Here is a 14436-nt window from a genome sequence, read left to right on the forward strand (position 1 = left end):
TCTCCCAGTTAAGGTGATGTGGCCTATGGATTTCTTCACGTTGCAAAGCCTCACTGTTGTTTTTCCTTACCCAGTGATCAGGCACCTGCCTTTTGAGTTCATGGAAGGGTTATAGGTGTGTGGTGTTCCTTTTATTTTTAAAGCATTACATGCATCTGTAATGTTAACTATTATGGTCTATGATCATTAGGTAGCATTTTATAAAAACTAAATCATGTTTTTCATAATCAACTCTGGGGATCTGCGTTCGGAGGTTTGAGGAAACAGTCTGGCTCTTCCAAAATTGAGACCTTTTAATATTACATAAATATTTAGGAGCTTCATTTTGTGTCCTTTCTTTTCCAGCCTCAACTTAAAATAAGCAATCAAAAAAAACCACACCCCACACTCCTGATGTAAAAGACTTGTAAAACAGAACCTAGGAACTCCATAGTGAAATCACAGAATGGCTTGAGTTGGAAGGGACCTCGAAAATCATCTACTGTCACAGGCAGGGTTGCAAACCCCTAAATCAGGCACTGGATCAGGTTACTTAGGGCTCCATCCAGTATGGCCTTGAACAACTCTAAGGATGGGGCATCCACAGCCTCTCTGGGCAATCTATTCCAGCACCTCATCACCCTCTCATTGAAAATTTCCCCCCAACATCTAACCTAAACCTCTTCTCTTTTAGTTTAAAACCATCCCCCTATATCCTATCATTATCTATCAGTGTGAACAGTTGATTTCCCACCTGTTTCTAGCTTCTTTTTAGTACTGGAAGGCCATAATGAGGTCTCCTCAGAGCCATCTCTTCTCCAAGCTAAACAAGCCCAACTTGCCCAGTCTGTCTTTTGTAGGAGAGGTGCTCCAACCCTCTGATCATCTTCATGGCCCTCCTCTGGACCTGAAATAAAACACTCAATCTCCCCATGAGCTGCTCAATACCAATAGTAAAGCTGTACTTGTTTTATAACAACCGGGCAGCTTTTAATTTAAGAGCTGGATCTTGATGGGTGGCATGTAGGTCTTCAGCCAGTGCTAGGAAAACGAAGGAATGATTATCTCAGTGAGCTGAAATGCTGCCATTAAACTTTGCAGCCACAGAAGAAAGTTCTTGAAGATGAAAATAGCGATTTTTATTTTAAATGTTAAGTGTCCTATCAGTCACGAGTGGCAAGACAGAGCATGCAGTGAGCTCTGCTGACAGAGCAGAAGTTGTTCTTTCCTACCTACACTTTTCAGACTAATTTAAGATCCTCCTTTGAAAGATACTGGTTTGGTCCTTAGGGAGGAGGCTGTTGCGAACATTTTCCACTTGAAAAAAAGGGAGCTGGAGAGCATCTGTGTTCTGCAGGAGGCCTTCTGCAGTGAGGGGAACCTAGTCAAGGAGTTCTGATGTGGCCCTGCTCTAACAGTGTCTCGGCACAGTGTGCCTGCTAGGGCGGTTCTTTTTGTGAGGCTGGGCGCGTGGCCCAAGGCTGCCAACTTCAGGTGTTGCTCAATGAATGGGAATGGTAAAGAGACCTTGTGGGGTGAGCAGACAATAAAATGCCTGTAGGGCAGTTTCCATAGAATCACAGAATGGCTTTATTTGGAATAGACCAGAAAGATCATAGAACTCCATTCCCAGTGCTATTGACAGGGTTGCCTACGTCCAGCTCGGGCTGCCCAGGGCCCCATCCAACCTGGCATTGGGGGCCGCCAGTCATGGGGCACCCACAGCTTCTCTGAGCAACTTGAGCCCTTTACAGAGGGCTTATTTGTGCCCTTCGAGAAGTGTTGCTTTTACCTGAGGACTTGGACAAGTTTGCTTTGTTTTATTCCCCTCCCATTCCTCTGGTGAAGGAAGGTCATAAATGAAACCAAGTGCAGCATGCCCAAACATTGTGAAATACTGCTATAATGTTAAGGTCTCTCTGCATACATTCAAGAAGGAAGGAGAATAACTGTTTTCTTTCAAAAGTGGCAATAAGTTAAGCCAGCTGTGCAATGACAGCATGCATTATCCCCACTGCCTAGCTCTTGGGCAGCTAATGAGACCTTAAGTGCCCACTGGTGAACAGTAAAATTTGTAAACAAAGGTTTCAACTTGTCTGAAGGCTTTCTTTCACTGCTTTTTCTGCTTTTTGGCTAAACACTGGATCTTTGCCCAGTAGACACTATTTAGATGTAAAACTTTCTGTAAATGCCAGTTTCTTCCAAAGAGCCAGTAGGTGTCCCACCCTTGGGGCATAACCCAGCAGATTTGCATTAGCTCACAGCAAGCATTTCTGACTTGGCATTGTATACATGGAATGTAGCTGGGGAGAAGAAAGAAAAAAAAAAAACCAACAACTAAGTCTGTTCCTTTCTTTGCTAGATGTTTTTTAAAAAACTAACAGTTATCTTTAATTATCTTGCCTGGATGCCAAAACCATCAGAGATCCCAATGACTAAAAGTTGGCAGCTGAACCTCTGCCTAGGTGAGTCACACTACTTGGAGATGCTGAGGGGAGTTCTTTGCTGCTGCTCCTGGCATTTTAGGGGCTCATGAAAGGCACACCTGGTGGTCAGGCTTGTCTCACAGCCTCCAAAGTCACTCATGATAAAGAGTTAGTGACCATGCTGCTCACAGATATAGAGAAGGCTGTTGGGAAAAAGCAGGGGAGAATTTTGGTGTTCTGTAGTTCTGCTGCTCAAACTGGCAGCCCAAGGGCTGTCTTATGGGTGATACAAATGGAATGCACAGCAATGAGCAATGGTGTAAGAGGAGTTAAAAAGACAAAAAACAAAACTTTAAAAACAAAAGAAAGAAACAAACAAAAACAAACAAACAAGAAACAACATCAACAAGTAAAAAACCAGCAACCTAAAAATGAAAAAAGAAGAGCCAACCTTAGCGGCTGAAACAGAAGAATGAAAACAGCTGACCTGAAGCCATAATCCAGCCACTTGCTTGCAACATGGAATTGGGAATGTTTTTGAGGTCTCAGTCGGGGACTCAACCAGGGAGCTGCCCTGAAGGGCTCCCAGCTGGCTGACATACCGCCCTGCTGTGCTGATCCTACTGACTCACTCCTCTCAGACTTGAGTTCCTATGGGGAAAGGAAATAGCAAAACATGCACCCAGCCTGTTGGAAAGTGAGTCTGGATCCAAGAATTGTGCACTGGGGGAAGGGCAGAGGAGTGTGAGAAGGATTTTCCTATTTTAAATGACTCCCAACAGGCCTATGCTAGGAATGAGCAATAGCATCCTTTTCTCTGTCTGCGGACGTTGGGCTTAGGAGACACTGAACTCCAGGGTTGCTCACCGTTGCCTTTTTTTTTCAACCTCTGCTTACTCATAGTTACTATAGAGTTTAATTTTGTTTTTCATTTCCTCTTCAAATCCCACATTCTTTGGAGAAGGGAAGGTTAAAGAAAGCTAAAGAATATTTTGAAGCAAGGGAAAGCAAAGGAATTTATATGCTTCTTGAAAAATCTCCCATTAGTTGAAAATAAATATGCTGCTTCTTTGCTGGTTGTGGGTTGGAAATACTTGAGTGTTTGCAGTGGGAGTGTATGCATGCATGTGTGCATAATGGGGTGGATTATAAGATTTGCTCAGCATGAACTTCAGCATTTCCAGCTGTGTAACCTGAGCAAGTTGGGAAGATGTACAGATTTAATTACCATGCAAATCCATTAGCTCTGAATTTCCTGGCATTTGTTTTGCTGATGACACAACCTGAATGTTATTCACTTAGTGGATTTTTTTAATCCATCCAATTTTGGGGGTGATTAAAGTGAGTAATTGCTGGTGTGAGACTCCAAACGATTATATCTGCTGTTATGGTGGATCTCTATGCTATTTTCAAATACCAATTTCATATTACCATTCATATTCTCCTGCAAATGAGGCAATTTTAGTGTAATTAATAACCAGACAGTTCAAAAGATGTAATAATGTAATTGACAAATTATTCCTCTGTGCCTTGGTTTTGATTTTTTTTACACTGTAGAAGATGCACAACTAGAGATGTGAGGTCCCCTCTGTTTGTCCATGCCAGGTGCATAAGCTAAGGTAGTGCCGATCTCCACTTTTATCAGTGTATTTTAGGTGTGACCTGGGGGACTGTTTACATTCCTCAGTTTCCCTGGTCTCTTCTGTTTGCTGTATGTAACACGTTTTTCCTGCCATCAGAAAGCTTTTCCAGCTGTTCTGCTCCTCAGTCAGGCTAGGAGGGAGGATCTCTGCGTCTCATTTAAGAATAAGCAGTTAGATGTGCCTGCAGTTGCATGCTCATTAATACTGACCATGGCCTGTTCAAGAGGTCTTCTGGCAACCAAGATTTCATATAGTTCATGTGTTGTTGGATGATTTTTTCTCAAATATGCACTGCCAAATGTAGTTGCTTACTCTTTTTCCTCTTTCTTCTCCCTCAAATTAACACCTACAAAACGTAAGCACCCTGTTATCAAGTTGTATAAGGTGCAGATACCTGCTTTTCCACTTTTTCCCTGTGGGGATGCTGGGGAAGGTTGATCTTGTCTCTCTTTCAGCCCCTATCTTCGCAATCAGTATTCTGGAAAAATACTGTGCTGCTGCCAGGTTGTCCTTTGTATCTCATCCTTGTAAGAGCTTGGATCTGTGCCTCAAACCAGTGATGTATCAGCGCATCCTGTGCCCATAGGTGAGCTCTTCTGTTCCCTGAAGGGCACGTGGGAATGAATCGTGGAGGTGAGGGATGTGATGTACCTGAAAACTTGCAGAGTTTTTGCCTGAATCTGTGTGACAGTGAACTGATGCACAAGTGCCAGTGAGTGCTGAGAACAGTTCTCTTGGTCCTTTGGAAGCTTAGGGAGCTTTTCAGTACGTGTCCTTGGGTTTGGGTGTGCGGGAATCCCTGCATCATCATCATTAGTAGGACTACATGTGTAGTCAACCATGAGCAGTGTCTAGGCATGGTTCTTTAGCTGCAAAGAGCAGATTTCTGCTTCAGGTCCTTATCATAAAATCTCAGAATGGCTTGAGTTGGAAAGGACCTTAAAGCCCAACAGTTCTAACCCCCTGCCATAGGCAGGGCTGCCACCCACCAGCTCAGGCTGCCCAGGGCCCCATCCAACCTGTCTTGGGCACCACTGCTTCACCACTCTCTGACTAAGACTTTCCTCCTAATGAGTAGATGCTGCACTTGCACGCTTAAAGCAGAACTGTGTATGATGCATTTTATGGCTCTTGCATTATAACCAAGTTTAGAGCTGAGCCTGCTGAGAGTGAAAAGCACGTATGTGCCATCTTTAACGACTGGCTCTTTGCCTGGGTGCCCTAGAGTTTGAATCCATGTGTTAGCAGCTGTGGATCCTATTCAGACCTTCTTGGATACCATATAAGCAGATGCCTGTGAAATGTGTGCTTGGTTGCTTGAAAAGGAGATGGTATCTCCATGTAGCCTCTCTATCCTGATGTTTGATGCTACTAACTAGAAATGGTTCTTTCTGTATTTTATCTCCTGTGTACCTTTGATTTATACAAACCACAAGAGAGTGAGTGAAGAAACGATTCCCTATTTTCCCTGTTAACTTACAGTGAGAGAGGAAACCAGAGAGGAGGACAAATTCATACCTGGGGTGCACCCTGGCACAGTGTGTGTAGGCCAGCATGCTCTGAGATTCCTGAAGGGTGGGCTTTGGTTCTAACCCCTGCAGGAAGCACGTAGGCCTCCTAGTGGGTGTAGTGTGTTTTACAGGCTCACCAAAGCATGCCACTTGTTTAATAATGTAATTAAGGAGTATCATTTAGGCCTATCGACTTCATTGCTTTTTTTAGTGAGTCCTTTGAAAGCCAGTTTTCTGTTTCAGTCTTAGTCCTGATAACATGACAGCTTGAGATAACCAGCACTCTCCGGTCTGACTTCAGGCTGGAGAAGTCAGCACTCCTATGGAAGGACCCAAACCTGAGTCTCTGATTCACTTCAGAGCTGTCCATTTGAGCAGAGAAGAAAAAAACTTTTCCCGTAGGCAGAAGTAGAGAAAAGGGGCTTTGTCTGGCAGGAACAGTAATGCTGTGAGAGCTGCAGCCTGCGGCTCACTTGGGCTGTGGCCAAATATGACTTGCTAAAAAACATCCAAAATCCACCACGCGGCCGGATGCAAAAACCCTCCTCTGTTTTCTTACCGTGGGGATGATATCTGTAGGTGTTTTGTGTTTCCCCTAAAGCACCTGGCTTATAAGTGGGAGTAAATGTCCCAACAGATTGGCAGAGAAACTCCATGGAGCTGCAACTCTCTCCCTGCAAACATGAGCCCTGGTGTTTTGCTTGTTTGTAAAGTATTCTGGGAGAGGGGGAAGATAAGGCTATATCTGTCCTAATTCAAATCACAACTAAACACATATTTTTGCTACGTAGAGAGAACTATTTATTAATTCAAATACACTCCTTATACAAATGTCTGTAACTAGTGCTGTCGCTGGCAGTGGGGTGTGAGGGTGTAGAATTATAGAATCATCATTAAGGTTGGAAAGAGCAATAAGATCATCTAGTCCAACCATCACCCTGTGCCTATGACTGGTCTAGATCATGTCCTTCAGAGCCACATCCACACATTTCATGAACATCTCCTGGGATGGTGACTCCACCACCTCCTTGGGCAGCCTGTGCCACTGCAGCACCAATAGCGGGGTGGCCAGGAGCTGCAACAGAGCTGTATTTTATTAAAAAAGAAAGCCATTGCCAACAACAACAAAAACAAAAAACCAAAAACCTCATTTTTGATGCAAGTACTCTTTTTTCCTTTTTTCTTTTTTTAAAGATAAACTCTGTTGGGGAAAGATGCCAAACTGAAAGCCACAGACAAAGAATTCCTTTCTTTTTCAACCAAATAGGTATTGAGTTTCTGACAGTCTTCTCAGCTTCCTCTCTGATTTGCCTTTTCCTCCTCTGGAGCGCAGAGGTGATCGCTGCAGTATCAGCATGGAGGGCTGATCTGTGGATGTTCTGCTCTGGAAGTTGCTGCTGACCACTGTGGTCATGCGGAAATGGTGGGAGGGATGGAGGATGTGCCTTGAGAAGGGAGAAAGGAACAGTTTAAGTGTGGGTGGGAACTGTGAGGAGGCTGATGTCTCACTGCTCCCTGAAAGCTGTGGCTGTTGCTCAAATGCCTTTTTGAAACCTTTAATCAAATGGAGTTGCTTTCAATAGACTACTGTTTTCTTACGGGAAAAAAAAAAAAAGCAAGTTTCATGTGTTCAGTGTGGTAGAGATGTGTGTAACATAGAAAATATTCCTGTATCTCGAGCAGTATTGTTTTCTCTAATAATTGAGAAGTCCAGACCCTAAAGCTGTATCTCTTAGTGGAATCCAGCAGCTGTGTGATCTGGCCTGTCACACTCCTTTAGGACTTCTGTGCTCGAAGTTACATCGCAGGCTTTAAAAATAAGATGGAAACACAACAACAAAATTAGAGAACCATTTTAAGAATAGATAGAGCATTTATTTGCTGTCAGAAGGTTCTGCTGTAAATGCACTCCATTTCTTCCATGCAGCTTGCTGCTCGTCAGCTCTGCAGATGCAGCAGAAAAACAGAGAGCACGCATGTTGAGGAACATGTTGGACTCCCTTCCCTGCCCCAAGGCCCTCTTTCTGTCTGGTTTTGGGAAGTTGAAAGTTTATTTCCTTTGCTGCTTTTCCTGAAGTGGTATTAGGAAAATTCCCCATTTAAAAGGAAAGTAATCTTAACTTTACTTCTTCCACTTGCTTAAAGTTTTTTACATAGCAATTGATACAAATTTCTTCCGTGTTGAAACAGTATTATGCAGGAATCTTTATGTGAATTTACTAAAGATAGCCATGTAGCCCATGGTCATTTTGTCTTTCAGCTGTCTTGAAACCAGAGCACAAATACTGAAGCAGTCCTGTTGTAGCTTGTGCTAATAGGGAAGCGTGGCTTATACATTTAGCAGATGGGAAGCAGCTCTAGTTGTGAGAGCTACTGAGTCCTTGGGTATTGAAACTAAAACAAGGTTTTTGAAGGTGGTCATGACCCCCTCGCTGAGTCATTTCAGAGTTAGTTTAGTTGTTTTATCATTCACAGCAAGTTAATATGAAACTACAAATCCATTTTGCCATTTGTAAACGCTGTTTGAGCATAGTTAACTGTGTTCCTCTGTTCACTGCCTTGTGTTTAGTAAATATTTTCCTTAGTGCCTGTCAGAATTGACTGAAGGCTTACGAATTTTGAAAGAAGTCCCAGTTAGTACCGGTGAACATTTGGAGGAGGGGCTGTGTCTCTTTGGGTGCTTGGTGGGCTCTGTGAGAGCTACTCGAGCTCGGCATATTCTAGCACCAGGCTTTGAGGCCACAAGTGTTGCTGTGGTGTAAAGGGAATGCGAGGAGTGTAAGCACACTGCTTCTCTTGTGGAATCATACAGTATGGACTAGTTTGATTCTTAATTTACCCTACAGGAAGCTAGATCTTGAATTTTAGTGTTTGTTTCTGCAGGAGAGAGCAAGATGAAGGGCCAAGATCAGTGCTGCCTGCAAAAACAGAGCAAATCAAGCAGACTTAGACTTTCTTAGGACCAGGCCCCAGTTGACAAAGACTCCTATATGAGATGGTAGATAATGCCTGATTGTTTAGAAAAGCTCATTACAATTCATTGCACAAATATTTTTGTACCAAAATAGATTTCTCTGTGTGTAAAACAAGGAGGAATGGTTTCTTGCAGTACAGTTTCTTCTGTAGTCTTCTGATACTTGAAATGAAAACAAGAAGAGCTGCAGTCTCTTTGGATATTGCTGGAAACTGCACTGGGCTCTCTAGGAAGTAGATCAGGAGATTTGGTTTCTGCTTGTTTTGAATAAGAAACAAGCACAAAGTTATCCTATTGCATGCAGTCATAGAATGCATTGCTAGTGTAATAGGTAAAGTGGTAATTAGCAGTGGCTGCCAGGAGCTCCACTTGTAGGGCCTAGAAGCTGAATGTTGCTAGAATGCTGTGTCTGGAATAGTTGTATAAATTACCCAGAAATTCCACTGTATAGCAAATGAATTGCCTGGGGACATGCGGACTCTTTTTGCTGGATTGTGGTGTATGTTCTGTTGCAACTAGAATTGAATTGTGGTGGCAGACAATATAAGCCCGAGTTGTTTCCTTTCTCTTCTCTGTGCTTCAGTGACCACCCATGTGTTCTATTCCACACATGGCACATCCTAACAATAAATCCTGCAGGGTGTGTAGGGAGTACCTCTAGAGAAAGTAAGGAGGCTGCCTCAGGACATGGCTGCTGTGCTTCTATTTTCTGTTTTCATTGTGAGTTAATCATAAACTCTTCTGTTTTCACTGGAGCAGGGCTGGTAGTTCCTGCTGCTGACTGACATGGGTGCCTGCTACAGATACTGGGATTGTTCTGATCAAAACTGTCCTGTTGTTGGCATGACAGGCAAGGAGACAAACTTTTTCCCTTTTTATCTCCACAGCACTTCACAGAGTTCCTGGATGAGTTCTCACCAGATGTCCTAGGCCAGCTCTTGAACGATCCCTTCTTGTCTGAGAAGAATGAAGTGATGGAGGTGGAACTGTCTCCAGCATCCCCAGCACCACTCATCCAGGCAGAGCACAGCTACTCCTTGTGTGGGGATTCCCGGCCCCAGTCACCGCTGACCCACATCTCGACTGATGACAACTTTAATGAAGGTAATACTGCTGTGTGCAAAATCAGTGTTGATCTACTTGTCCTTGTTTGCTTGATGATGGAGTAATGGAATGTTTCTGGTGGGGTAGTGGTATGTTAAAAGTGCATGTGAATCTTCTGTGCTAACTGAAATATCTACAATGAAGTCACAGATGGGATTGGTTTGTTTTCAGTCTGCAGGCAATCAAGCAATTGGTCCATAGAGAGGGAAATTGTGCTCAGCAGAAATTACTAACTTTGCATTGTACTGCATTAAAACTAAGTGTTCATCCAAAATAAATGGGAGAAGGTCCAGAAATAGGCTTGTTTCCATGTATCTGAATCTTTGGTTGTTTAAGATAAATGGAGACCAATAAATCAAATGAGTCAAATGAAGACAACCTTGACGTTTGGGTGCTGTACAATGTAATGTGTAAGGAAAGAGTGCAATGGAGTTTCAGTCTTCGGGAGAAGAGGCAGAGGGGAAGTCTTATTGTGGTCTGCAGCTCTCTGATGCATGGATGCAGAGAAGGCAGATCTGGACTCCTTTCAGAGATGCACAGCGATAGCACAAGAAGTAATGATACAGGTTGCAAGAAGGGAAATTCCACTCGGATGTTAAGAAAACCTTTTTCACTATGAGCATGTCAAACACTTGAACACAGATGATGTCATCAACTATGGAAGTATTCAAAGTTGAGGAAGAAAAGACCCTGAGCAACCTTACCTGAGCTGCCTGCGCTTTGAGCAAGGGGCTGATCTCTAGAGGTCTCTTCTAACCTATGTCACTTCAGGTTTATTAAAAAAAGAACAAAAAAAAAACCTCTTTAAACTATAGTTATGTTCAGTAGTGGAACTTTCTAGTATCCCAAAATGAAAATCAGCTCCTTTTATTTGTGTTTTTTAAATATGTGTATAGGAATGAATGAAATTTCGTGTGTGTTGGTCTTTAAACCTGACTATGAAGTCCTGTTTCTTTTTTTTTTCTTTTTTTACTTCTAAGAAAAAAAGTAGGAAATAGTGGTACACAGGATACAAGGAACACCACCAGCATTTTTTAGCAGCTATGTTTAATTCAGCAGTTATAAACATCTGGAGGGGAAAAAGGGAAATGCAGGAATGGTGGGAGGACAGGATCCAATCTGCTTGTTCTGCTATGTGAATGCCTACTAGCAAGAAGGGGAGTTCAAAAGCTAGTGCTGGTGGAGAAGCAAGGCCATGAATAACTTGCAACTCTTAGACAGACTTTCACTCCTAATAATGTTTGTGTGTTCAGCATTAACTTCAAGTGAAATGAAGCAGAGTACTAAACCACTTTGTAATAAAAGGGAGAGATTAGTACTTACATCTAAGCATTAACAAGCTAAGTTGTTTAGGAAGATCCAGCAAGACATCAGTTTTCATACGCTGACAATTTTGCAGTCCAAAGCACTCTCTTAAAACCAGGTGTGGCCTGTTAGAGATTTCACAAATTTGGCTGCGTTTCACTGAGGACAATACATAAAACCTGAGAGAAGGCTTTTTGATGTGAGATGAGATTTTTAAAAATCATTTGGAAACATTGTCTACATAAAGCCTTGCCTTTCTATATATCCAAACTGGTTTATGTGGATATCTTTAAATTAATGCTCAAAGGAAATGACAGATACTTTTACTGTGGCAGGAGAAGAAGCACAAGAAACTTCATAAAGCAAACTTCCCTAGAAGTTAGTAGAGAGAAGCTCCAAACTAGGCTAAATGTGAGGGGAGTTTCCTTTGGGGAAAAATCCTTAAGAAATTCATACTGCTGAGACTACTGGGTAATTAGTAGAGCTCTGGTCAAATGATATTTTAAAAAGCCAAGAAACGTTAACAAGTGAGTTTAAAAATAGAAAATGAATGGAAAGCATTTCATCTTCTGCTCATTCTGCAGTGTTTCGTAAGAGAGGAGGAGGAGGTGGAGGAGTTGTTCCTGATGTTTGGGATTTTATTTAATCTTTACCCTGGAATCACTCTCACGACCTCTCCTGACTCTGTGAGAGGGGGAGAGGGAGATTTCACAGGTGGCAGTACTGCAAGACTTGGTGCTGAAGATTGGGACCATCTGCATTGTTAGATGTGGAGGTACACAGTGCTCTCGGCAACACTGGTGAACTCCAATTCCCTTGGCAAAGGGGTTAGTGTAAAGAATAGACAAAAAAGTCACCTTTTCCAAATAACTACCCTACTGGGCAGGCTGCTGGACTCTTGCTGCAGTTGTCAACAGTGTAGTATTTCTTCTTAGAAGTCTCTTTTTAGACCTTTTGTGATTGTCTTAGCAGTGAGCATTGGTGTCTTGTTCCCCAGAGTGTGTAGCAGTGCTAACCCTTCTTGTCAGTGGGAGCTTATGGACAGACAAAGAGGAGAAAAGAGACAGGCAAGAGGAAGGAGGAGGTGGTCTAGGGCTAGGCTCCTTAGCCTGTCTGACTAGGTAATATGTACTTGAAAAAGGCATCAGTTATGATCCTTACTGGGAGTGTAATTCCAGTAGGTGTTCTGTTAACATGACCTGGAGCTGCTAGCTCCTTTCCAGAAAGGTAACTTCTTAAGTGCAGTGTGCTTGGGTATATTTAGATGCCAGCTGGTTTACAGTGTGTCTCTTCTAACTCAGTGCATTTTAATTATGTGAGGCCAATCTGTTGCTCAGCCCTTGGGTGCCACCTGAGAGCTGCAAGTGCCAGTGGAGCCCCAAACTGGTCCAGCCTTCAGGTAGGATGTAAGTAAGATGTCCCCACAGAGGGTGATGGGTGGTTGGATTGGTTTTGTTCTGCATGGATCTGGTGTCCTTGCCTGCCTGACTTTAAAAATAGTCTTTAAATACGAAGTTTGTTTCCATGGCAATGGGTGCATTGCAGATAGCAGTGGTGGCTGTACATTCACAGTCCAGCCAAGGCTGGAGGCTCCTGTGGGAGCAGCACTTTGGGGTAGCTGGAGCAGCGTCCTGTTGGGAAATCTTGCCTGAAGAGTTTAAAAACAGCAACAACAACAGTGCTGAAAGTGTAAAGCCAGGCAAGTGTGTCAGATCTGGGTTCAACTTTTCTGAGAAGTCCTGTTTACTGCAAAGTGAAAGTGAATGTGAATATCCATAAGATCAGGATCCCAACACCAGTTTTTCCTAAGTTATTTATTCCAGTTTCACTGTATTTAGATTATTTCCGTAGATTTAAGTGGAAGACCTTTTCTGAACGCTTGCAAGTTGTTAATAATGTGCACTCTCTGAAAGCATCAGTCCCTAAATCTTCAGTTTATGAATACACTGACAAGTGTAACCACTTTAAAGCAGATGTGTGCAAGATGTCTGGTATGTATTTTTTTTTCCTTCCCAAGAATCTATTATTATATTTAATTTTGCATAAACTTTTAAGATATTTGAGAGAGGTTTATAGGTTTGGGCTGCTTGCTTGCAGCTCTCTGACTGTACACTTGTGTTTGCTGGAGCTGGAGAATAAGGATCCTGGCCTGCGAAGGGATCCATGTCTTGCCGAGAAAGGAGGCTGCATCCCAGGTACCGAGGAGCTGTACTGGTTCTGCCACTCCTCTCAGAGAAGGTTTCTGCTTTCTGTTTGTGAATTGTGGGTTTTAAGAGACAACTGCAGTGTAGCAGCAAAGAAGCATGGCAGGTTGTTGTGAAGTGGAAAAAACTTCTTGGGAAGATATCAGGAAGCTGGGAGGGGAGGCAGAAGATAAGGCTGACAGATAAAGGAGACTTCTTGGTCCTGTCAGGGATTTTAGGGTGCAGGTTTGCTTGACAGTCATAAATGGTTAGGAAAGAAAATCTTTGCTTTCTATTACAGTTGGTACATGTTTCTCCACTCTTCCTGTCTCTGCATCCCTTTGGAAAGGAAGGCTGTAGTCAGCAAGAAGCAAGGGACACCAGGAGTTTCAGAAGACACACTGGTTAGCCTCCTGTGTGACTTGTGGTGCAATTGAAGGGTCCATCCCCTCCCTCTCACCCCTTGCCTTGTGTGTCATAGGCACAAACTTCTTGGAACAGCAGCTGCCCCTTGTTTTGGATGTGAGGTCTGTAGGTAAAAACCTACAGGGCAGGGGCTGCAGCAGCTGCATGGGGCTTTTCATCCTCTGGGATCAACTGCAGCAAGTGGACAGTATCTCAAGGTTGGCACGTGTTTGGGTTTTATGTTTGTTTTTCACTTGGTGAGCCTTACAAGGGTGAGAGGGTGGACAGCCAACTAGTCATTTGGATGGTTTTTCTCTTGAAATTGTGGTCAGGTGGCTGGGTGCCTTCCTTCCCCAGTCCCCTGAGGGCTCTGCTTCTGAGGCTTGTCTTGGTCCTCACCTGCCCTCTTGTTCATGCTTTCCTTCCCAGGAATGCTTTGAAGTTGCTCTTGGATTTGAAGCAGCTTGCCTTGGCTAAAGGTTTGACAGTGATTGCTGCAGAAATGGAATGTTTCTCTTTTATGTTTGCTTTTTGCTTGCACCAAAACTCAGGCTCGCCCCAGAATATAACCTGTATTGTTACTGGGCTTTTAAAATTATTATTGCTGAGGTTATATTTTCCTTCAGTGCACTTTTAAGGCCTAAGTTTCCTTTTAAGCTTCAGCTCCATCTCCCTGCATGGTTTAGGAAAGGGGAGGGAACCCACAAAATTGTTTCCACTTTTCCAGTGCAGATAGCTCCATAATGACAAATCCAGTCCTTATCCTACACAGTGCTTTGTACAGGGAAATGCTTGTTTATGCATAGAGTCTGCATGCAGTAATCCAAGTCATATGCAATCTTTTTGCATAGAGGCACCTGCAGGCTCAAGTCTGTCTTTGTACATTTTATATGCATATACATGCAT

At 43.1% G+C, this 14436-nt stretch overlaps 1 protein-coding gene across 2 annotated transcripts in view; it reads left to right on the top strand.

Moving 5' to 3' along the window:
* CREB3L2 (cAMP responsive element binding protein 3 like 2) overlaps positions 1 to 14436 on the top strand; it is a 77573-nt gene that overhangs the window by 28744 nt on the left and 34393 nt on the right. For both annotated transcript variants that reach the window (XM_031589807.2, XM_031589808.2), the window contains exon 2: positions 9421 to 9637. In XM_031589807.2, coding sequence (XP_031445667.2) covers positions 9421 to 9637 — 217 coding nt within the window. The remainder of the gene's footprint in view (positions 1 to 9420; positions 9638 to 14436) is intronic.

This window comes from Phasianus colchicus, chromosome 1 (assembly GCF_987193195.1).
Source record: "Phasianus colchicus chromosome 1, bPhaCol1.hap1.1, whole genome shotgun sequence".
Lineage (NCBI taxonomy): Eukaryota > Metazoa > Chordata > Aves > Galliformes > Phasianidae > Phasianus > Phasianus colchicus.